Source organism: Podarcis raffonei, chromosome 2 (assembly GCF_027172205.1).
Source record: "Podarcis raffonei isolate rPodRaf1 chromosome 2, rPodRaf1.pri, whole genome shotgun sequence".
Taxonomy (NCBI): domain Eukaryota; kingdom Metazoa; phylum Chordata; class Lepidosauria; order Squamata; family Lacertidae; genus Podarcis; species Podarcis raffonei.
The window spans coordinates 113,996,391-114,021,783 of NC_070603.1; the positions used below are offsets into that span (position 1 = coordinate 113,996,391).

The 25,393-nt window shown below is 47.1% G+C and overlaps 1 protein-coding gene across 1 annotated transcript in view; it reads right to left on the reverse strand.

The window, feature by feature from the left end:
• The window catches only part of LOC128408769 (uncharacterized), a 96,215-nt gene that overhangs the window by 57,403 nt on the left and 13,419 nt on the right, over positions 1 to 25,393 (reverse strand). Inside the window, exons 7-14 of the mRNA XM_053378790.1 lie at positions 20,250 to 20,391; positions 18,512 to 18,643; positions 16,287 to 16,376; positions 11,636 to 11,776; positions 10,166 to 10,263; positions 9,935 to 10,052; positions 5,627 to 5,780; positions 3,958 to 4,034 (exon numbers count right to left, since the gene is read on the reverse strand). Of these exons, the coding sequence (XP_053234765.1) occupies positions 3,958 to 4,034; positions 5,627 to 5,780; positions 9,935 to 10,052; positions 10,166 to 10,263; positions 11,636 to 11,776; positions 16,287 to 16,376; positions 18,512 to 18,643; positions 20,250 to 20,391 (952 nt within the window). The remainder of the gene's footprint in view (positions 1 to 3,957; positions 4,035 to 5,626; positions 5,781 to 9,934; positions 10,053 to 10,165; positions 10,264 to 11,635; positions 11,777 to 16,286; positions 16,377 to 18,511; positions 18,644 to 20,249; positions 20,392 to 25,393) is intronic.

The window sequence follows — 25,393 nt, forward strand, 5'->3', positions numbered from 1 at the left end:
AGGTTGAGAATGCTGAACAAGAGGGACCAACGGTCTGACTCTGTGTAAGGCAGAATTCCGACACAAAAGGAAAAGGGATCGCGGAGGAGGAGGAAAAACGCAGCATCAAGTAGGGCTGGGCAAATATCTATTTCAGTTGCTCTCAATTCCTCATTTTCCCCAATCTTAAGTTTGGTTCTCCACATTAGTTAGCAATATTTTAAGTCCTTGTGATAATTCCCGAGTTTTGGTGCAAATTCACCCATTTTTTTGTATGCAGTTATTTCTAATATACACATTTTCACAAAGAAGAAGAGGAAGAAGAGTTTGGATTTGATATCCCGCCTTTCACTCCCTTTAAGGAGTCTCAAAGTGGCTAACATTCTCCTTTCCCTTCCTCCCCCACAACAAACACTCTGTGGGGTGAGTGGGGCTGAGAGACTTCAAAGAAGTGTGACTGGCCCAAGGTCACCCAGCAGCTGCATGGGGAGGAGCGGAGACGCGAACCCGGTTCCTCAGATTAGGAGTCTACCGCTCTTAACCACTACACCACACTGGCTCTCAGCATTTTCCCCTGATCCAACGCATTTTTTGTGTGTCGTTTTCACCAACATATGCATTTAAAAGAACACACTTCACTCTAGCATATTAACGTTTGTACACACGACTTGTCCGTAGAACTGCATTTGCAAAATCTAGAGAAGCGCAAATTTTAAAGCGTAGCTGCATTTGGTTCACGTATTGTTGCCTGTTAGGTCGGTTTGCAAACGGAATTGAAATTCTCCCCCACCTGCAATCTCAGGTATCAGCTCTAAGTCCTTCTAATGAACAGGTGAGAGATGAAAACAATGGCGGAATACAATCAAAGAGCCAAAGTGGTCATAGCATGGCTCCCATAAGCTGACAGCTGGTGCAAGGAGGAACTTGACTTACCAGCAGAGGAGATCACAGCCTCTTCCTCATTTCTGTTTTAGCAAAACTGGGCGTGGTTGTTCATTGTTTGATGGTTTCATGGGAGCCGATTGAAACTAAATCCTTTGAAGACAGAGGTCCTCTGGCTGGGTTGGGATGGCATGGGGATGAGGGACCAACTCCCTTCTCTTGCGGGGGCCCAATTAGTGCCAGTGCCTTCCGTTAAGAGTTTGGGTGTACTCCTTGACGCCTCCCTTTCCATGGAGGCGCAAGTTACAGCAACAGCCAAGGCGACATTTTTCCACCTTCGCCGCATCAAGCAGTTGGTCCCTTACCTTTCCTGCCCCGACCTGGCCACAGTGATCCATGCGACGATCATCTCCAGGCTTGACTACTGTAATTCGCTGTACACAGGGCTGCCCTTGAAACTGTCCCACAAGCTCCAGCGGGTGCAGAATGCTGCAGCGAGGCTCCTCACGGGGTCCCTGCCATGGGAGCATATTCACCTGGTACATTACCAGCTGCACTGCCTCCCAGTGGAGTATAGGGTCATGTTCAAGGTGCTGGTCTTGTGGCTTAGGGCCCTCGTATCTATGGGACCACCTCTCCTGGTATGCCCTGCAGAGGACCTTAAGGTCCATAAATAACCATAGTTTAGAGGTCCCAGGCCCTAAGGAAGTCAGACTATCCCCCACCAGGGCCAGGGCCTTTTCAGTGATGGCTCCGACCTGGTGGAATGCTCTGTCCCATGAGACTAGGGCCCTTCAGGATTTAACCTCCTTCTGTCGGGCCTGTAAGACAGAGATATTCCATCTGGCCTTTAATTTGAATTCAGCCTGATCTTTTATTTCCCTTCTCTTCCCTTCCCTCTCCCCTTTTATGAAGATCACCCGGTCTGAGACCCCACAGCTAATTCTCCCCTGGCCTCCTCGCTGGCCTAAGTAGGACCAATTCAGCCACCTAGCCCCGGGGATTAGGGATGCAGGTGGTGCTGTGGGTTATACCACAGAGTCTAGGACTTGCCAATCAGAAGGTCGGCGGTTTGAATCCCTGCGACGGGGTGAGTTCCAGTTGCTCGGTCCCTGCTCTTGCGAACCTAGCAGTTCGAAAGCACGTCAAAGTGCAAATAGATAAATAGGTACCGCTCCGGCGGGAAGAGTCGGTCACAACTGGACCTAATGGTCAGGGGCCCCTTTACCTTTACCTTAGCCCTGGGGATTATCTAATTGATTTTTGATTTTTGAATTTTATTGTTATTCATGTTTTCATACTGTATTTTATGCTGCTTTTATAATGACCGTATTTTTCGCACCATAGGACGCACTTTTTCCCTCCTAAAAAGCAAGGGAAAATGTGTGTGCGTCCTATGGAGTGAATGCAGGCTTTCGCTGAAGCCTGGAAAGTGAGAGGGGTCGGTGCGCACCGACCCCTCTCGCTCGCCAGGCTTCAGGAAGCTATCCGCTAGCCGTGGGAGACCCAGCTCTCCCACGGCTAGCGGAGCGCTGCATTAATCCCGAAGCTTGGGGCGTGCGGAGCTCAGCGCGCCCCAAGCTTCTGGGTGCCGGCAAGGTCTCCACTAGCCATCTAGACCTTGCCGGCACCCAGAAGCTTGGGGCGCGCTGAGCTCCGCAGCCCCAAGCTTCGGGATTAGCGTTCCGCTAGCCGTGTCTAGGCTGTGGATAGCAGCCTGCTTCCCGGAGCGTCGGGCGCCCTGAAAGCAGAGCGCCCGGCGCTTCGGGAACACACCCGCAGCCTAGGCAACCCTGCGGGAGGTCCCGCAGGGATGTCTAGGCTGCGGATAGCAGCCTGCTTCCCGGAGCGTCGGGCGCCCTGAAAGCATAGCGCCCGGCGCTTCGGGAACACATCCGCAGCGTGGGGAGCCTTGCAGGAGTTCCCCGCAGGGCTCCCCACGCTGCCGCCCGGCGCGAGAGGCGCCCTGAAGCAGAGCGCCCCTCGCGCCAGGCTGACATCAGCCAGCCCCACAAGCTCGGGGGACAGCAGGGAGGCGCAGCGCCAATATCCCGCTGTTCCTCGACCTGGTTCGGTTTCCCTGACCTGCTTTTGGGGGGGAAATAAAGGGAAATTTTTTTTCCTTTATTTCCCCCCCAAAAAACTAGGTGCGCCCTATGGTCCGGTGCGTCCAATCGTGCGAAAAATACGGTAAGTGTTTTAAAGCGTTTTAAATTTGTTGTTAGCCGCCCTGAGCCCGGTTTTTGAACTGGGAAGGGCAGGGTATAAATAAATTTTTTTTTATTATATTGTTTGTGTGGTTGGGAGGAGCTGGGCTATCAACCTGTTACAATAGCTGCTTCCTCCATGGTTCAGTTCTCTTGGTAATAATAATAATAATAATAATAATAATTATTATTATTATTATTATTATTATTTATACCCCGCCCTCCCCAGCCAAGGCCAGGTGGAACAACTCTGTCTTACAGTCCCTGCGGAAAGAAATGAGCTCTTGCAGGGCCCTGGTCTCATGAGTCAGAGCATTCCACCAGGCCGGAGCCAGTGTTGAAAAGGCCCTGGCTCTGGTTGAGGCTAATCTAACTTCCTTAGGGCTCGGGACCTCTAGAGTGTTGCTATTTATTGACCTTGAGGCTCTCCGTGGGGCATACCGGGAGAGGCGGTCCCATAGGTACGAGGGTCCTAGGCCGTGAAGGGCTTTAAAGGTCAAAAGCAGCACCTTAAATCTGACCCTGTACTCCACCGGGAGCCAGTGCAACTGGAAAAACACTGGGTGAATATGCTCCCATGGCAGAGACCCCGTGAGGAGCCTCGCTGCAGCATTCTGTACCCGCTGGAGTTTCTGGGACAGCTTCAAGGGCAGCCCCGTGTAGAACGAATTACAGAAGTCAAGCCTGGAGGTGACTGTCGCATGGATCACTGTGGCCAGGTCAGGGCAGGAAAGGTAAGGGACCAATTAGTAAGGAGATAAGACGGCTTGCTAGATCTGGCCAATGGCCCATCTAGTCCAGCATTCTGTTCTCACAGTGGCAAGCCTTACCTCTGAGCCTTGACCCATCCCCCAAATGGGTGGCTGTTGGGGTAGCCTGAGGCACTCACCGTGGTCCTTGCATGTGGCACCTGGCTTCATCTTCAGGGCTCTGTTGGCACCTTCCGTGCAAGGAAGACAGATTGGCCTGCAGAGAAGACAAATATTTGCCGGCGACTTGGGAGCTTGAACCCTCAAAAGGGATCTGGAAGGGGGAGAGGGGGACTGGAAGGACCCCCAGCAAGGATAACATCAAAACGGTGGAGATGGCATGGTCCTCCCGGTCTACTTTGCTTCCCCCATGACCGGCCAAAGCAGAAATAGGGAAAATAGCATCCAGTGGCCAATTTCTGGCAGACTGCTCAGCACTTTTTATAGGATGGGATCCTTGCTGGACTTTAGAATGATTTGGCCACACACTTGGGTTCTTGAGTGGCTGGGGAAACCCAGCCAGATGGGTGGGGTATAAATCATCATCATCTTCCAGGAGAGCATCAACTTGTAATAATCACTCAGTGTAAACTCTTGCTTTTTAAATGCAGGCTACAATACTGGTTCACGGAGATTGTGATCCCCACAGAATTGAGAGCCCAAGTGTTATGTACTGAAGTTCTCACCCTGGGCCAGCAGGGGGATACTGTAGATAGTTATGCAAATGAAGGATCGAAAAGTGACATTCAGTGATTGGATAGTTTTGTATGCAAATGAAGGATCAAAAAGTGACATTCAGTGATTGGATAGTTTTAGAAAATGGCAACAGTTGCCTTGTTCTGGAGCTCTATATAAGCAGGCTGACTGAGCTCCTCAGCCTAATTCTGTTCTGGCATCTGAATAAAGAAGAGCTGTTTAAAGAATCGCTGTGTCGTCTGACATGTTCGCCCACAACTTAACACTAAGCATGCCTTAGGTCACACCCACAGCACTCTTATGCCACAGCCATGGCTTCCCTCAAAGGATCCTGGGAATTGTAGCTTCTTAAGGGTGCTGAGATTGGGATGCGGGTGGCGCTGTGGGTTAAACTACAGAGCCTAGGACTTGCCGATCAGAAGGTCAGCGGTTCGAATCCCCGCAACGGGGTGAGCTCCCATTGCTCGGTCCCTGCTCCTGCCCACCTAGCAGTTCGAAAGCACCTCAAAGTGCAAGTAGATAAATAGGTACCGCTCTGGCGGGAAGGTAAATGGCGTTTCCGTGCACTGCTCTGGTTTGCCAGAAGCGGCTTAGTCATGCTGGCCACATGACCCGGAAGCTGTACACCGGCTCCCTCGGCCAATAAAGCGAGATGAGCGCCGCAACCCCAGAGTCGGCCACGACAGGTCCTAATGGTCAGGGGTCCCTTTACCTTTAAGGGTGCTGAGATCACAGAGCTACAATTCCCGGCGCCCTTCACAAACTACAATGCCCAGAATTCTCCATGACTGTTAAAACTGCACAAAGACCGCTTGACATCTATGGTGTGGGTGTGATCTTAGAGGACAACAGAACTGCATCTCTTCCTTCTATATTCCCTCCTTTGGTGAAGGTTCATAAGCAGAGGCTGGATGGCCGCCTAGCAGGAATGCTGTAGTACTGATCATCCCGCAGAGGGTACGACCAGATGGCCTTTGGGGGTCCCCTACAACTCTGATTCCCGCTTTTAATACTGTTTGCGCCTGAAGTGGTTTTTGGGTGGTCACACTGCTTCATTTCTTATCAGTAACGGAGCCCTTCGTCTGCCTGATCTGCCCTGATACGGCACATTACCTGATCCTCCCGCCAAACTGCACGGGTTTCTCCAGTTCGAGTAAGGAGAGATCATAGTCGTAGAATTCCTGGATCCCCTGAGCCACCTTGGCTTTCACGTTGAACAATTCATGGTCGATCCGCCTCTTTATCCGCAATTTGGTCCCTCCTCTAGCTAGGGAGAGAAGAGTGAAACATCTTCAGTGTCTATCTTCACCCCAAAGCACGCCCCTCTTCCCCAACGCCGTGGCTGGAGAGTATTGGGTGAGATTCCGTAGCCTTGATTTTGAATATGAGCGAACTCCATATCCCAACCCCACCCGCTCTCTTTGCTATTGTGTTTTCTTTATAGAGCATTGCAATAAATCATCGCCGCACATTGGAGACAAGCCCGCCTGCCTGCCTTTCTCAGAGAACACTTTGAGCCCCAGATCGCTCTTGACCTGATGTGAACTGAATTCAGAGCTTTCTTGATCCAATCTGGATCTGTCTCAAATCTTCCTGAAGTGGTTCAGGTTTCGACCAGATCAGTTGTCCTCTAGTTACCACGCCTTGCTGCCAACAGAGCAATCGATGGGACTTTCTTCTGGGTATAGGATCACAGCTGTGGCACGCATAACATAAACAACCACATATTCTTTCCCCGTTTACCTCCTGTACTATTTCCCCTTTGCTTCTGTTGAGTTTTAGATTCAAAGTCCGCTGAGTACTGTAGCAGGAACCCCCCCACCCCAATCATTCTGTTTGTACAAACTTCACACACACACACACACACACACACACACACACACACACTACATACACCACATTTCTGTTATAAATTCATAGAAAAATCAACCATACATTGGATTTGCACTGTTCCATTTTATTTTACTCCATATGACAAGGACTATCAAAGGGGGGTGGCTTGGTCCTGGTCAGCCATAATCCCTTCACCATCCCAGCACATCCACAGGAGCCCTGCCCAGTTGCTATGCCAACCCTGATGGTCCTAGACAGAAGACAATCAAGATCACAAAGAACTTCCATATGGGAGTGGATTCAGCTTGGACTGGAACAAAGGACAATGATCAGATCTTCCCTCAGGGGGCAGGAAACTGCGACTACCTTTTGTCTTCAGAGAATAATTCCTGGGGAGGGGGAAAGGGGGAACCAGCCAGGTGACAGGACACTCAGGTTACCACCACAACTCCTCCCTCAACCCCTCCTTTCTGTAATGTATGCATGATGTTTCTGGGGGTGGGCTTGACCTAGGGGATGGGAATTTCAAAAGTTTTTATAAGACCTGGCACACCATTTTTCTGGGTCTTTCCTCTCTCTTGCAAGTGAGGGGAACACCCTGTTGCAACAGTTCAATAAAGGCCAAGCCTACAGGCTGCTGTTTTGCTCCAAGTTATCCTGGTTGGTGTCTTTACTTTTTGTCCAAGGGAGCCCTCGGATTTTTCCGGTAACAGTTCTACCCTCTTGTATTCCTAAAGAACCATGAATGTGGACAGTCATCTATCTGATGTAAGAATCAGAGACCCAGCGTGTAGATTTTGATTTGATTACGTTTCAAATATGAATTGCATTTAACCTGTTAGAACGATAGAACGCTTCGCTGAGTAGTTTTATGTCTAGTTCCTCTGTGACTATACCTTACAACCGCTGTGCTCTCTAGGCCATAAACAAGAAATCCTATCTAACCTTGAAAGTGGTACAAACAGCCGTTGCTAACGTTTTTCCAAGCTTGTTTTCGTTAACATTGGAATGTGAGCCCAATCTCTTTTTGAGACTTCCTGTAGGCTCAGGGACAAATGGAAGGGGTGAAGGAGTGAGAGAGAGAGAGAATGGAAACGAGGTCTGATCACACGCTTGGTTACCACGGCAACATGTGTCATCCGTGACCAAAGATGGTCAAATGACCTAGGCACTTGTGGGAATCCCAAGGTAATTGGGGGGGGGGGGAGTTGACAGCAGGAAGATGCCATACATGTTTTCTACCTAATGACCTGTGACCTTTCTTGACAGACAAAAAGGGAGTGCTTTATGTTTAAGAATGTTTCGTGACTAACTTTGTGTGCTATACAGTGGTACCTCGGGTTAAGTACTTAATTCGTTCCGGAGGTCCGTTCTTAACCTGAAACTGTTCTTAACCTGAAGTACCACTTTAGCTAATGGGGCCTCCTGCTGTCGCTGCGCCGCTGCTGCACGATTTCTGTTCTCATCCTGAAACAAAGTTCTTAACCTGAGGTACTATTTCTGGGTTAGCGGAGTCTGTAACCTGAAGCGTATGTAACCTGAAGTGTATGTAACCCGAAGTACCACTGTATACGCTTTTGTTCTTCTTAACTGGCACACGAGCTGAGCTTTATTTTCTTGCAATAGAAATAAACATTGGGTCCCTAAACGGATGCTGGACTTGAAAATAGGTTCCTTGGTTCCATGGATTATTTAAAAGGTGGTTTCTCGCCTGGGTAACAGGGAAGGTGGTGTCGAATTTGAATTCTTGTGGTATTCCGGCAAAACAAATTGGAAGAATACGAAATCAAAATGATTGAGTTTTTAGGAAAGAATGATTTCTTAAAATCATTTATAGAAATGATTTCTTGAAATCATTTATATTTCCAGTCATTTATAGAATATGTACAAAATTATTGTAAACAAATTAATATGTTAGCAGGCTGAATATAAAGACATGCAGTGGTTAAAAAAAATCTATATGGAACATAGGGGATAAATAATAAATTAGTTTAATTTGGAAATGCAGTAAAATATATAAGAACAAGGAACCGCAGAAAGAGCGGGAAGGGAGTCGAAATAAGATATATATGATGAACTGTTTGCTTTTCAAGTTTTTTGAATTTTTGTATGTTGTAAAATTACCGTATTTTTTGCTCTATAAGACTCACTTTTCCCCTTCTAAAAAGTAAGGGGAAATGTATGTGCATCTTATGGAGCGAATGCAGGCTGCGCAGCTATCCCAGAAGCCAGAACAGCAAGAGGGACTGCTGCTTTCACTGCGCAGCAATCCCTCTTCCTGTTCTGGCTTCTGAGATTTAGAATTTTTTTTCTCCTTGTTTTCCTCCTCCAAAAACTAGGTGCGTCTTGTGGTCTGGTGCATCTTATACAGCAAAAAATACAGTATATGATCAACTGTTCGCTTTTCAAGTTTTTTGAATTTTTGTATGTTGTAAAATTAACTATAAAAGTAAAATCAAATTCTTACCACATATCTAGCTACACACATACACATATATACATTAGGGGCAGATGCACCTGCTTGCTACCCTCGCATGCCGAAAGCAACCATACTCTCATAGGCTGAGTTTTGATTTCTTCTGTACAAGCCAAGGGGGTCTTCCTTGCCTTACACAGCCAGCCAATTGCATTTTTGCTGCCTGAGACTGAGACCTGAGGCAGGAAGCAGTGCCTCTTCTCCTCCTTGGCAGCAAAAGTACAACAATAATTACCGTATTTTTTGCTCCATAAGATGCACTTTCCCCCTCTTAAAATCTAAGGGGAAATGTCTGTGTGTCTTATGGCGTGAATGTGTGGTCCCTGCGGCTGGGGGGGGGGGGGAGAAACCCAGGCTCCCCTCTCCAGCCCCGACAAGCTCCTGAGCAGCTCTGGGGTAGCCAGTGAAGCCTCCTTAGGGCAGCGAGATGAAGGCTCCCCGCTGCCCTGCGGAGGCTTTGCGGGCTACCCCAGAAGCCAGAACAGCTAGAGAGAGCGCTGCGCAGCGCTCCCTCTAGCTGTTTTAGCTTCTGCCTTAGCGGGGCAAAGCCTCCGCAGGGCAGCGGGGAGCCTTCATCCCGCTGCCCTGTGGAGGCTTCGCGCGGCTATCCCTGGCTTTTGCGGGAGGTTGGAGAAGGGACAGAGTGAGGCTCTCTCACTGCCCCCACCTCCCACAAAAGCCCCCAAGAGCTGCGCTCCCTTTAAAGAGCCGCGCAGAGTGTGTGTGTGGCTCTTGGGGGCTTTTCCCTGAGGCTGCCCTTCTCCCTCCTCAGGGAAAAGCCCCCAAGAGCCGCACACATACTCCACGCGGCTCTTTAAAGGGAGTGCTGAGCAGAGCCTGGGATGCATACAGGCTCTGCTCAGCGCTCCCTTTAAATATTTTTTTTTCTTGAATTCCCCCCCCCCCAAAAAAAGTAGGTGCACCCTATGGTCAGGTACGCCTTATGGAGCAGAAAATACGGTAATTAAATACCTAGCAAACTGCTGCCCTTTGACGCCACCCCGAATCAGCTGCTCCAAGCGGCTCACTCACTCTGCCCTTTAATGGAAGGGCCGGCCCTGTCTCCAGAGCTCCCCTAGAGTGAAAAACACGTTCTGCTTTTCCTTTTGCACCTTTTTCCAGAATGACGGTCCATCCTGCTGTGTTGTTGAATTTGCTGAAGCAGTGAGCGGACGTTAAGACCCACGTCTTTGAAATCAAGGCGCCCCGACAAGAAGGTTCTGTCAGTGTCTACAATGGAGAGTGGATAAGGTTGGTTTCATCCAGGTCAGACACTCCCAGCATTAGGGATTAACAATATCATAAAGGGGTGTGTGTGTGGACAGAGAGCAGCCTCTACTCACGTTGTATTGAAGGAGCACGTGCCATGGGTTCTTCTGCTCCCAGCTAGCGCTGTCAGAGTTGTTCGCCAAGCCACATATATCATGAAGATCTCTGGGATCTGAGAGCATTGGAAAGGGAAGCGGAAAGAAAACCCGGTCATTTTCAACATGCTCATGTCATTTTCTTACTCTGCTTTTTCAGACTTTCTCATAATAGCAAAGGAAACTGTGGGATAAGCAGTCAAATACAACATTTCCTGTTTGCCTAGAGTGGCCATGCAGGGGAACGTTGGTCTAGCCAGTTGAACTTCCTGTTACACCTGGTCTGGAGCATCCTTCTTTTGCATGTGACCAGGTAGGTGGGCGTGGCCCTTCCAGACCCCCCAAAAGGTCCAGTCACGCAGCCACCTTCCTCTTTTGATGCCTTTTCTCCTCATGGACTGCACTGCTGCCTCTCAGTCAGCAACACATGGGCCCGTTCTTACGAGGACGTAAGCCACATTGTCTCTGTAACTATAAGCTAAAGTCTGCCTTCAGGGATCCAACTGTGAACTGAATGCGAGTAAACGTCTTATTACTTTTAAAAGAAGACTGTTGTGTCTTTATTCTTTTAGGAGGGAATCAAAGGGGTCTTACCAGGAATAATAGAACTTAAGAGATTCTAACGAATCTGCAACTAGCTTCCTTTTGTGTAAAGATGGAAATTACTTTATGAATAAACTCACTAACGTGGGTTAGGAAGCACAATATTTAATCAATATATCCTCTCCTGATACCTACAACATTCCCACAGAAACTACTTAAACCAAGCAACAACACCGGGTCCATTTAGTTCAGTAATGTCCACACCAGGGTTGGGTGAACCTTTCTGGATTAATTCTGGCAGATGGATGGGGCCGCCCACCTATGAATCACCTGAAGTCAGCTGCAAGGAGCTTTGAAATCCTGAAGTTGGGACTTCAAAGCACCTGACAAGGTGCTGCTAAAACAAAGCTCGCCCCCCCCCCCCCCGTTTTAGCAGGCAATTCCAGGCAAAGTCCTTCCACCAGGAAGGGGTGTGAATGGAATCCAGCCAAACTGAGCAGGATTTAACCCCTGCTCATTGGTTGCTCAAGGATGTCACATGCCTGACTGGAAGTGGCAATCCCGGAATACAGAAGCTGGCCACTTTTGGATTAAAATGGGTGATGTCCCATTGTTTTATACCAGGAGGAGAACGGGTTCTTTAGATGTGGAAGCTAGGAAGTGAGGCCCAGGAGGTAAGGATTGGGGTTTGCAGTTGCCTTTGGAAACAAGTTTGACCATTGGGCATGCTCACAGCATGCTTCCTCACTCTGCCCTTCCACTTGCGATGGCCGTACCTTTGTTTAGTGTTTAAAGCCTGCAGACCCGGCATCCCCAGTCTCCCATCTAAGTATTAACCAGGCCTGACCCTGTTTCGCTTCCAAGGTTTGACCCCCGTCTTTGTTGAGTGCCGGAGAACATACACACCCAGGACATCTTCAAAGGCTGCCTTCAGTTCCTTAAGGTCATTCAACTTGAAGGCGTGCCTCTCGCCCGGTTTTTTGGATGCTATCTCATTCATGGCACTCCAATCTACGTCCACAGTTCCAACTCCAAATGCATAGATATCTGAACAAAAGAAGGAAAAGAGACAGAAAGCATTGCTGCACATCCCGGAAGCAAAGTCCAAAATCCCATCACCAGTGGAGCTTAACTCTCAAAAATTCATGCCACCAGCCACGAGTTGTTTTTGTGTTTTAAACTGTTTTTAATTAGCGCAGATGATGGCTCAGTTGGTTAGTGCGTGGTGCTGATAATGCCAAGGTTGCAGGTTCGATTATTGTTTGGGGCAGCTGCATATTCCTGCATTGCAGAGGGTTGGACTGGATGATCTTCAGGGTCCCTTCCAACTCTACAAATCTATGATTCTATGATTTTATTTGTAATACGCCTTGAGATGGTGGTTCGGAAGGCGATTCATAAGTATCGAATTGAATTTTATTATTACGGTCACAACCAGTTCCGGGTCACTTACAATATCAGGAAAATCATAAAACACAACAGGAACACACTGAATTGCAATTTGGTATAACAGAGACAATTCAGATATAGCGGCAATTAAAAATATATATTAAATCTTGATCACTAAAATATAACCTAAAATTGTCATTTAAAACCTTAATTATTTTGGTAGTACAGCTTGTTCCCTAAGTTTTATGGCAGTCGCACAGAATTTGGCCACCCTTAGCGTGATCTCTAGATCCTTGTCCTTGTAAGTTACTTGTAACTACATATAATGTCCCAACTGGCCTTCCAAGTGTTGTTAAACCTGGGCATCTGTGGTGCAGTTAGGCTGTTTTAGACTCTGGACTTAACAGTCTTCTGCTCTCTGCTGACTTTATGTTTATCATTAAGGCTTCATGTGCAACATACTTGAGCTCATTCTGCTGAGTGAAGCCCCTTGGACATCGGCCCTAATTTCCCTTCCCTCACGGCGCCAGCTCAAACTTCCTTGTTGAGGGGAATTCCAGAGGACCAGGAACCTTCTAGCAGTTCTTTCTAAAGCGTGTTCTCAGGAAACACAGCTGGGTTTCCTCAGAATCTAATCAGGACTCAGGCAGATAAGCTTTCCTGAAAGCATGCCAACCAAAACCACACGTCAGATTCCTCCCTGCTCAACAACTTATCCCAGGAGCGTTGGCTTGCGAGGGGGATTGTGGAAGGGGGGCAATGTTGCGTGCGGTGCAGTGCGTGTGACATCACTTGTGTCATGTCGGGAGGAGCTGGGCTGGAGCCAAACGCAGCAGCAGCGCTCTTTCAATGGCCGGTGGCTCCTTCTGCTGCCACCATTGGTGGGGGGCTGTTTTGACCAGGGGTCAGAAACCTTTTTCAGCCGTGGGCCGGTCCACTGTCCCTCAGACCATGTGGTGGGCCGGACTATATTTTTTTTTGGGGGGGGGGGGAAATGAACGAATTCCTATGCCCCACAAATAACCCAGAGATGCATTTGAAATAAAAGTGCACGTTCTACTCATGTAAAAACACCAGGCAGGCCCCACAAATAACACAGAGATGCATTTTAAATACAGTGGTACCTCGGGTTACAAACACCTCAGGTTACAAACACTTAGGATTACAGACTCTGCTAACCCAGAAATAGTACCTCGGGTTAAGAACTTTGCTTCAGGATGAGAACAGAAATCATGCTCCGGCGGCGCAGCAGCAGCAGGAGGCCCCATTAGCTAAAGTGGTGCTTCAGGTTAAGAACAGTTTCAGGTTAAGAACGGACCTCCGGAACGAATTAAGTTGTAACCTGAGGTGCCACGGTAAAAGGACATATTCTACTTACCGTATTTTTCGCCCTATAGGACGCACCGGCCCATAGGACGCACCTAGATTTTGGGAGGGGGAAATAAAGGGAAAAAAATTATTTTTCCCCCCCAGGCACGGAGCTGGGGCGGGGGAAGCCCAAGCTTCCCCCGACGCCAGCCCCCAGAACGGGACGAAGAGCGATGCCAAAGCTGCGTGCAGCTTTGGCATGGCTCTGGGAGCTTGCGGGGCTGGAGGAGGGGGAAGCCCTCCACCAGCCTTCTAACCAAGTCGGGGGACAGCAGGAAAGGCGCGCTGCCCCTCCCGCTGTCCCCCGAGTTTGCGGGGCTGGCGATGGGGAGGAGCAGGCTTCTCCCCCCCCCCAGCCTTCTAACCAAGTCGGGGGACAGTGGGAAAGGCGCGCTGCGCCTCTCCCGCTGTCCCCCGAGTTTGCGGGGCTGGCGACGGGGAGGAGCAGGCTTCTCCCCCCCGCCAGCCTTCTAACCAAGTCGCCTCTCCCGCTGTCCCCTGAGTTTGCGGGGCTGGCGACAGGGAGGTTTGTAATAAACAAAAATCTGCCCTTATTCCCTGATGGGGGACACAAGAGCCCTTATAGAGTCCTTTGTAGGTTCTCCATCGGTAGGAGAAAATAACAGAGGCCAACCAGAGAATGTTGAGAAGCAAAGCAGCTAGTAAGCCTGATCTTTATTGAACTGTTGCAACAGGGTGCTCCCCTCACATGGAGGAGAAAGGAGGAGGACCCTGAACAAAGGTGTGCCTGCCTTTATATAGACCTTTTAAATTCCCTGCCCTGGAACTCAAGACCACCCCTCCATACATCATACATACATCACAGAAGGGGTGTAACCCAAGACCACCCCCCACAAACATCATACCTACATCACAGAAAAGGCGGTCTACAACAGAAATTTGAATGTTGTTGTTTTTCCTGTCTGCCAGGTTATCTGATAATGCCTTATCTGGTTGCCTTTCCTGGTAGTCTGGCCCTTCCTTTGAGATGGTGATTACCCAATTCCTGAGACAATGGGAAGGTTCCCTCACCCCCTCCCTCCTTGCAGGGAAAACATTTGGTCAGTTTGGGAGTCAACATGGTTTCAGGGTGGTCTTCCTGTACTGGTCCACATATCTATGTACAGTGGTACCTCGGGTTACATACGCTTCAGGTTACAGACTCCGCTAACCCAGAAATATTACCTCGGGTTAAGAACTTTGCTTCAGGAAGAGAACAGAAATCGTGCTCCGGTGGTGCGGCAGCAGCGGGAGGCCCCATTAGCTAAAGTGGTGCTTCAGGTTAAGAACAGTTTCAGGTTAAGAATGGACCGCCGGAACTAATTAAGTACGTAACCAGAGGTACCACTGTACGTGCTTTGTTGGTACATTTTATGAACATTTATTATATATATAAGACCTTAATTTTTTTATTTCAGGATCATTCATCGCTTCTGACATTAGCATTTACAAGCCGGACTTAGAACAAAATGGTGCAAGTGTGAAGTACTGCAGTGCAGGATTCAAGCCACTTCCATTCATCACATACACCCAACCCCAACCCCCAGCAAGTCAGCCTTTGGGGGTCACTGAGCATGTTCTAGGCTGAGACTCCCTCCCCATGACCCCTGTTACTAGGGTGGCCATGTGTCCTCTTTTTTCTGGGACACGTCCTCTTTTTCAGGGGTTAGAATTTCTGCCCGGGTAGATTTTTTAAAATTTGCCAACATGTCTCTGGCTATACTTTCTTGAGGAGACATAGACGTAACTGGTGGCTGAAGACTTGCTTTCCTCTTCTCTTCTCCTGCCTGCCTCAGCAATATATCACAGCTTCTATAGCCTTCATATAGGAGGGGTGTTTAAAATGAGAGTCGTCATAGTTCCTTCTTTTTTCTCTTTCTCTTCAAAATATGGCAAACCTACTGTTAGCTGCATAAGCACCAAGGTTCACAGCTTGGACATCATAAGTATTAGGAAACCGTATTGCGGAATGACTCATGCAGTGACCCTAACACAAGTCCCGTGAAAATGGGGAGTTGCCTGTAGAAAGTTTGTCAACCCAAGATGGGTGTTTTCCTGTGGGTGTATCTTGACACAATATCCTGCACTGGCTCCCAGTGGAGTACAGGGTCAGGTTTAAGGTGCTGGTTTTGACCTTTAAAGCCCTATGCGGCCTAGGACACTCGTACCTACGGGACCGCCTCTCCTGGTATGCCCCACAGAGGACTTAAGGTCCACAAATGACAACATTCTGGAGGTCCCAAGTCACAAGGTGGTTAGATTGGTCTCAACTAGGGCCAGGGCCTTTTCCGTACTGGCCCCAACTTGGTGGAATGCTCTGTCACAAGAGACCAGGACCCTGCGGGACTTAACATCTTTCTGCAGGGCCTGCAAGACAGAGCGGTTCCACTTGGCCTTCGGTTTGGACTCAGTCTGACCCTTATGTTTCCCTCCCCTTATGGTTTTGATCTAGGGGCTACTTTTAAAATGAGGCTGCATTTTAAACTGCATTTTAACCTGTATTTTAAATTGCCCCCCCCCCATTACAGTATGTTTTTACTGTAATTTTACTGGTGTTAGCCGCCCTGAGTCTGGCTCTGGCCGGGGAGGGCGGGGTATAAATAAAATTTATTATTATTTCTGCCATCAAGGTTCCTGTTCCTGTTCACTTTCTGCCATCAAGGTTGTGTCATCTGCATATCTGAGGTTGTTGATATTTCTTCCGGCAATCTTAATTCCGGCTAGGGATTCATCCAGCCCAGCCTTTCGCAGCACCCTCCTTTTAACCAGCACTCAAGTGAAGTAGGTTTATGTGACTTACCCAGGTAGTCTTTCCTGTTTGCTCTCACGTTCAAAAAGTCTTCTATGCTGCGCACGGCCTTTGTGGGGGAACCTCCCATATTGGACTTCCCTAAGAGGACAAACAAAACCACACAAAGAAAATCAGGCAGCGATTCCCACATTACATGCTGTAGCACACTGGGGTGTCACAACGAGAAATCATTAAAAAGGCTCCAGTGCGCACTGGCTGAAGCTGTATATTCTAAATAAATGCAGAAAGAAAGCCAGCAGGGTGTAAGGGTTAGACACAGCGGTTCTCAACCTGTGGGTCCTCAGATGTTGTTGGACTACAACTCCCATCATCCCTGAGCTCTGGCCTTGCTAGCTAGGGGTGATGGGAGTTGTAGTTCAACAACATCTGGGGACCCACAGGTTGAGAAAGGCTGGGTTAGAGTGTCAGACTAGGAACTGGGAGAGCAGGGTTCGAATCCCCGCTTGGCCATGAAGTTCACTGGGTGACCTTGGGAGTCAGTCACAGCCTCTCAGCCTCTCAGCCTCCTCTGCAGGATTGCTGTGGGGGTTCAGTGAGGAGGGGTGAACCATGAACACCACCTGGAGCTCCTTGCAGAAAAAAAGAGGGGATAAATAAATAAATACAGTGGTACCTCGGGTACTTAATTCGTTCCGGAGGTCTGTTCTTAACCTGAAACTGTACTTAACCTGAAGCACCACTTTAGCCAATGGGGTCTTCCGCTGCTGCCGGAGCACGATTTTTGTTCTCATCCTGAAGCAAACTTCTTAACCTGAGGTATTATTTCTGGGTTAGTGAAGTCTGTAACCTGAAGCGTCTGTAACCTGAAGCGCATGTAACCCGAGGTACCACTGTAAAATTAAAAGAAAGGGGAAGGCGAAGGGAAGAAGGAAGGAAGGAAGGAAGGAAGGAAGGAAGGAAGGAAGGAAGGAAGGTGCAGTCCTACATAGGCTATCAAGAGGAGAGAGGGGCAGCACTGCTCCTGGGCAGAGATGGTGATGCTACAGACAGCAGAAGAGCACAAGAAGCTGCCTTATCCCGGCTCAGGCCACAAGTCCATCTAGCTCAGTATTGTCTACACTGACTGGCAACAGCTCTCCACTGTTTCAAGGAGGGGAGATTCCCAATCCTACCTTGAGGTGCCAAGGATTGAGCCCTTGCTAGAGGTCCTAGGATGGAGGACTCCATTTGCACATTTTATGCCTCTCTCCACTTGCTCCCTGCAGAGGCAGCGATGAACTGGGGCACTGGGGTGCAGTCAGGTGGCGGGGGAGGCTAGGAGGGATGGGTGACTGTGCACTGAGATTTCTCTTCGTTTCTCATTCCCCCCCCCCCAGTCTTAACTTCAGTTCTCGACATTTCCGCATCAAGCGGCCATTTTGATAGTCCTTGCGAAAACCCCTCACCATTTCGGTGAGAATTTCTCCCAATTTTTGTGTGAGGTTTTGCCGAATATGCAAGCTTTTGTGGAGCCATTTCCCCTCACGTAATGCATTTTTGGAGGGTCGTTTTCTGCAGTTCATGCACACAGATGACACTTTACCCATGTATATGTATCTGTGAGCAAGTTACTCGGCTGCAGAACCACAAAATGGCTGTGTCTCAGTTTGCATATTGTTTCAGAAATTTGCAAATTGGGTAGATCCACCTTTAACTGTGAACCGAATCCAGTTTCTTCCTAGTCTCTACTTGGGGCCACAATGATCACCTAGTAGTTCGCAGGTAATAATAATAATAATAAAATTTTATTTATACCCCACCCTTCCCAGTTCAAAAACCGGGCTCAGGGCGGCTAACAACAAATTTAAAATGCTTAATTGTAAAAGCACCATAAAATAAAGTATAAAAACATGAATAACAATAAAATTCAAAGTTCAGAAATCAATTTAGGGGGAATCCATCTATTAAGCATTAGATTATCACCAGGGCTAGTTGGCTGAATTAGTCCGACTTGGGGCAGCGAGGAGGCCAGGGGAGAATTAGCTATGGGGTCTCAGAGCGGGTGATCTTCATAAAAGGGGAGGGGGAGGGAAGGGAAGGGAAGGGAAATAAAAGATCAGGCTGAATTCAAATTAAAGGCCAGGCGGAATAGCTGTCTTACAGGCCCAACGGAAGGAGGTTAAATCCTGAAGGGCCCTGGTTTCATGGTAGGCAGAGGGACTGAACTCTCTGGCTTCTGTGCAACCTTCCTCCTATTATGGGGAGGGAGAAGGTATCTCCCCATTTCTCCTCACCGTCTGTGAACAGGATGATGGCGTGACGGATTTTGTCCCACGGCACTTTGGTAAACTCCTTCTCATTAATCATCATCTGGTACACAGAGTCGAGGGCATCTTGAATGTTGGTTCCTGTTGCGTTGCCGTGGTCTGCAAGAGGATGAAGAAGAAGAGGAAGAGTTTGGATTTGATATCCCGCCTTTCACTCCCTTTAAGGAGTCTCAAAGCGGCTAACATTCTCCTTTCCCTTCCTCCCCCACAACAAACACTCTGTGAGGTGAGCGGGGCTGAGAGACTTCAGAGAAGTGTGACTGGCCCAAGGTCACCCAGCAGCTGCATGTGAAGGAGCGGGGAAGCGAACCCGGTTCACCAGATTACGAGTCTATTGCTCTTAACCACTACACCACACTGGCTCTCAGGATGGCATTGGCATTGGTTTTTAATTTGTTCTACACCTCTTTCAAAACTCGGGATGCCTTACAAAGCTGAAAGGGTGGGCAGCGCATTGAAACGTAAAGTAAATGTAAGATGTTGAAACAGCAGAAGCAAATCAAAGGAGCTGAAACAACAGCAGGTGAGGGGGGGGGGAATCCCAAAAATTAGGCACTAGTCACATCAGAGCCGTCTTTCCCATAGGGCTTAGTGGTCTGCTGCGCCAGGGCGCTGGCTTCTCAGGGGCGCCCCAGCGAGTGGGGGAGCTGCGCGGCTTTGCCGTGGCCTCCCCTTTCCCTGCACGCCTGCCAGCTGCGCCTTGCCAACCATATGGCTGGCGGGTGCGAAGCTTGCCTCCCAAGCTTTCGCGGGAGGAGAGTGATCCCTGCAGAGGCTTAGGATGGAACCTGCGCCCCGCCAACTATAGTGCTAAGGTAAAGGTAAAGGGACCCCTGACCATTTGGTCCAGTTGTGACCGACTCTGGGGTTACAGCGCTCATCTCGCTTTATTGGCCGAGGGAGCCGGCGTACAGCTTCTGGGTCATGTGGCCAGCATGACTAAGCGGCTTCTGGCGAACCAGAGCAGCACACGGAAACGCCGTTTACCTTCCCGCAGGAGCAGTACCTATTTATCTACTTGCACTTTTGACCTGCTTTCGAACTGCTAGGTGGGCAGGAGCAGGGACCGAGCAACGGGAGCTCACCCATCGCAGGGATTCAAACCGCCAACCTTCTGATCGGCAAATCCTAGGCTCCGTGGTTTAACCCACAGCGCCACCAGTGGTAGCTTGGGTTAAGAACCTAATTCGTTCTGGAGGTCCGTTCTTAACCTGAAATTGTTCTTAACCTGAGGCACCACTTTAGCTAATGGGGCCTCCCGCTGCCGCCACGCCGCCAGAGCACAATTTCTGTTCTCATCCTGAACAAAGTTCTTAACCTGAGGTACTATTTCTGGGTTAGCAGAGTCTGTACCCTGAAGCATCTGTAACCCGAGGTACCACTGTATATGGCTGGCTGGCATGCAGCTTCCTTCCCAAGCCTCCCTCACTCCACACCCCCAGGCTTCCCTCAGTGAAAGTAGCATTTATTACTACTTGGGAGGAGGCAGCGGCAAGATGAACATTTGAGGGCACTGGACGGATCTTTGCACCCTGGCGCCACTTATGCTAAAGACGGCCCTGAGTCACATGTGCCTTGAAGAAACATTTCTACTCCCCATGAGAAAGACCTGACACATTCGCTGGGCCCCAAGTTTCAGAAAATACATTTTGAACGCGCAGCTGCTCAAAAACGGGGGTGGGTGGGTGGGAATCCCTCTCAGCACCTTTGTAGTTCATCTCATTTTGAATCTTCTCAATAACGATTTCTGTATCTTCAGCTATATCATCCTGGATGTCGACGATGGTCTTGGGCCGGCTGGCGTAAGAGATTACGGAGAACCTGATGGGAACATCAAAGCTGGCAATCTGGGAAGGGGAGGAAAGAAAGAAGAAACAGGAAAACAGAGGAAGAAGGAGAAAGAGGGGCAGAGGAGGTAAAAATGTGGTTCATGTGATGAAAAATTTTATTATTATTTTTATCATGGCCTTCAGCCTAAGGTCCAAGGGTGAGTTACAATAATGAAAACACAATATTAAAAACAGCTTGAAACAACTTAAATTACCACCAAAAGTGTATTTCAGTGACTGATAAATGATATATATTCATTTCCTTTCAGGGAGAATCTTTTTATTTGTCTTCTGGAGAAAAATCCACCATTTCTGGTCTGGTGTAGCGGTTAGCGTGTCGAACTAGAATGGGGTTGAGGCCTTGAGCTCCTTGGAGGAAAACATGGCATATAAATGTAACGATGATGATGATGATGATAATGATAATTTTATTAATTATACTCCACCCATCTGGCTGGCTTGCAGCATATATAAAACTTAGTAAAATATCAAACATTTAAAACTTCCCAATACAGGGCTGCCTGCAGATGTCTTCGAAGTTATGTAGTTCTTTATCTCCTTGACATCTGATGGGAGGGCGTTCCACAGGGTGGGTGCCACTACCGAGAAGGCCCTCTGCCTGGTTCCCTGTTCACTTCTCGCAGGGAGGGAACCGCTAGAAGGCCCTCAGAGCTGGACCTCAGTGTACATTTATATATTTGTAAATATATAAATAAAGGCATGTTTACATGACTGCTGTAGTTTCCTCTCAAGGAACTTGAAATATACTCTGAGTCGAGAGTGGATTTCATGCTCTTTATTCAGCTCATAGTGGTGAGGAGGAATGGATGTTCCCCCAGAATGTCTGCTTTATATACATTATTTACACAATGGGCCCCACGTGATTGACTAATTCCGGGATTCACCTGTAGGCCAATCAGGTTGCAGATTCACTTCCACCTGGAGCTGGATTGGGTGGCTCCTGTGGACCAATCAGACTGCTGCATTCTGGACCCTATTGTTCTAGGACCAATCAGACTGCTGCCTTTTGGATCCTATTCAACTCAGATCATAACAGAATTCCTACAAATTGTAGTTATGACAGGATTATCATTCCCCAACTCCATGCATTGCTTAGTTACCCAGAGTGCCTTGAAAGAAGACTCTTAATGAACTGGATATTTATTTATTTTTAAACTATATACCCCTGCCTTGCCCTCATAGTTCAAGGCAGCTTACAAAAAACCCCCGGTAAAACACAAAACCTGTGTAAACGGAACTATATATAAAAGAAGGAGCAGAATCGAAACTAGCAGTAAAACAGTTTAAAAGCAAACAGCAGTTTTAAAAAAAACAAAAACAACCCAAGATAAGAGACACCAGAGTAAAAACAAACAGCAGTAAAAAACAAAACAACCCCCCCCCCACAATATTAATAAAAGCTAGATAGAAGGGAAAATAGAAGGATTGCACATAAGCGTAGTAGATGGTGATAACAAAGGGGCAGGCAGAGTTGCTAAATGCCAAAGGGGCATTTTAAGTAGGACGTTCTTAACGCTGCAGAAAAATGTCAGCAAAACAGGGCAAGGCCAACCTTCCCAGGTATATGAGATCCAAAGTCTGGATGTGGCAACAGAGAAGGCCCTTTCTTTGCTTTTAGATAGGCTGAAACTTTGCCACAACAAATAAACAACCAAAGGCTTAACAGCCCAGTTTGTATTTTTGCCTGGTTGCCTTCTCTTTCCTTCCTGCTCTGACCAAGGAACCTAGTCTTCAGCAACAGTGACTCAGATTAAGGGGGTCTGGCCCTAAGCGAGCCCCCCATTTTCTGGCAACACCTTTGCCCCAACCAAATGTGGGCTTATTATGGGTGTGGGATAAATTTTATTCCATCAACATTTAAAGGCGACTCTACCTCATTGCCCATTTTCTAAAACACCGCCATCTTCCCAAATCCACACTTTTTCCATTTTTTTTGCAATGTGCTTCTTCAGCTAAATGACAAGTACAGTGCTACCTTGGGTTACATACACTTTAGGTTACATACGCTTCAGGTTACAGACTCCGCTAACCCAGAAATATTGCTTCAGGTTAAAAACTTTGCTGCAGGATGAGAACAGAAATCGCAGGGCGGCAGTGGGAAGCCCCATTAGCTAAAGTGGTGCTTCAGGTTAAGAACAGTTTCAGGTTAAGTACGGACCTCCGGAATGAATTAAGTTCTTCACCCGAGGTATGTACATGTGGAGGAAAACGTGTGTTGTCGGTGAAAATGACATCAGGGGGGAAACTGTGTTGCAAAAAGGTGAAGTTTAGGAGGAAATGGCGCTAAAACTCTGGCAACTTTTTCATGACGACTAACTTGCCATAAACTGATATGGAAAACTGAAATTAAAACCAGGGTGGAGGGGAATAGAAGCCGAGAGAAATTGAAATGGACAGATTTGCCCAAATCCCGCGTGGGCTTGGCCTACAAGGCCTCTGAAGATTAGATTAAGAAGTAGACAGGCTCTTGAATCGGCAGATAAATGTGGGAAACTTCTGGCATGGCAATTGAAGAAAAGGCAAAAGTTGAATATGGTTACAAGCTTAGAGGTTAAAGGAAAGAACATTTTTAGGCCAAACGAGATCAGAAACTGCTTTCAGAGTTTATGCACAAGGGCCGGTGGACGAAAAAGAGATAGAAGAATTTCTTTAAAAATATGGATTACAAAAAATATCTGAACAAAGTAAAGTGACTTTGAATCAGAAAATAACTGAGCAAGAAATAGAGGGAGCCATTCAAAACATGAAATTGGGAAAATCTCCAGGACCAGATGGCCTGACTTCCAGATACTATAAAGTCTTGAAAGACTGGTTGATTCAACCGTTTAAGGAAGTCTGCAATGAAATCTTAGAGGGGAAAAAGGCACCTGAATCGTGGAAAGAAGCATATATTACACTTATACCAAAATCTGAGACTGAAAAGAACCAGATCAAGAACTACCGCCCTATATCATTGCTGAATGTGGATTACAAAATTTTTGCAGACATTTTGGCAAAAAGATTGAAGAGGGTTTTGATGGGTGAGATTCATAAAGACCAGGCTGGCTTTCTCCCGGGAAGACACTTATCTGATAATGTGAGAAATATAATAGACATTATGGAGTTGCTTGAAAACAATATTAATACGAAGGCAGCATTAATATTTGTGGATGCTGAGAAAGCCTTTGACAATATCTCTTGGAGTTTTATGAAAAAGAATCTCAAAGGAATGGGGGTAGGCCAGGGCTTCGAGAATGGTATAGGTGCAATTTATTCTGAACAAAAAGCAAAACTAATTGTAAATAATGTGGTCACTGAGGAAATTGCTATTGAAAAAGGGACACGACAGGGGTGCCCAATATCCCCATTACTTTTCATATCTGTTCTGGAGGTGTTATTAAATATGATTAGAGGGGACCAGCTGGTAAAAGGGATTCAGGTCGGAGCCAAACAATATAAGTTGAGAGCGTTTGCAGATGATTTAGTTTTAACTTTGCAAGAGCCAGACACTAGTACTAAAAGAGTCGTGGAGATAATACAAATTTTTGGTCGAGTAGCAGGTTTTAAGCTAAATAAACAAAAAACAAAGGTACTGGGAAAAAATTTAACAGTGGAGGAAAGAGAGAAGTTTCAGAGTGAAACCGGATTAATGGTAGCAAATAAAGTGAAATATCTGGGGGTTAACTTAACAACTAAGAATGTGAACTTATTTAAAGACAACTATGAGAAATGTTGGACAGAAATTAAGAAAGATTTGGAAATATGGTCGAATTTGAGACTTTCCTTGTTAGGCCGAATTGCTGTTATTAAGATGAATGTTTTGCCAAGAATGCTGTTTTTGTTTCAAACATTGCAAATTGTGGACAGAATGGACTGTTTTAAGAAGTGGCAGAAAGATATATCGAGATTTGTCTGGCAGGGCAAAAAGCCCAGAATAAAATTCAAGATATTAACTGATGCAAAAGAAAGAGGGGGGTTTGCCCTGCCGGACTTAAAACTGTACTATGAAGCAGCAGCTTTTTGCTGGCTGAAAGACTGGCTACTTCTTGAGAACACAGACATTTTGGATCTAGAAGGGTTCAATAATAGATTTGGTTGGCATGCATATATATGGTATGACAAGGTAAAAATTCATAAAAGTTTTAAAAACCATATTGTCAGGAAAGCACTGTACAATGTTTGGATTCGCTATAAAGATCTGTTGGAAAACAAAACCCCTAGGTGGTTATCACCAATGGAGGCCAAGGAAGTTAAAAAACTCAATATGGAATCTAAATGGCCAAAATATTGGGAAATTGTAGAACAAGAAGGTGGAAATGTGAAATTACAGAGTTATGAGAAATTGAAGTTTAAAGTAAGAGATTGGCTTCATTATTACCAGATAAATGAAGTTTTTAAACAGGACAGGAAAATCGGCTTCCAGGTGGAGAAGGTTGGAAACAGAATTGTTAGAACCTAATACTAAGAATTTGTCTAGAATGTACAATTTGCTGCTGAAATGGAATACACAGGATGAAATGGTTAAATCAGCTATGATTAAATGGGCACAAGACATTGGTCATGACATTATGTTTGCTGACTGGGAACAGTTATGGACCACCGGTATAAAATTTACGGCATGTAATGCCTTAAGAGAGAATATTATGAAAATGATTTATAGGTGGTACATGACCCCAGTCAAGCTTGCAAAAATTTATCATTTGCCCAATAATAAATGCTGGAAATGTAATGAAACTGAAGGTACTTTCTATCACCTTTGGTGGACGTGCCCAAGGATTAAGGCCTTCTGGGAAACGATATATAATGAAATTAAGAAGGTGCTTAAGTGTACCTTTCATAAAAAACCAGAGGCTTTTCTCCTGGGCATGGTAGGCCAATTGGTGTCAAAGAAAGATAGGACGTTTTTTATGTATGCTACAACAGCAGCAAGAGTTCTACTAGCAAAGTATTGGAAGACACAAGAACTACCCACACTGGAAGAATGGCAGACGAAGGTGATCGAGTATATGGGACTAGCAGA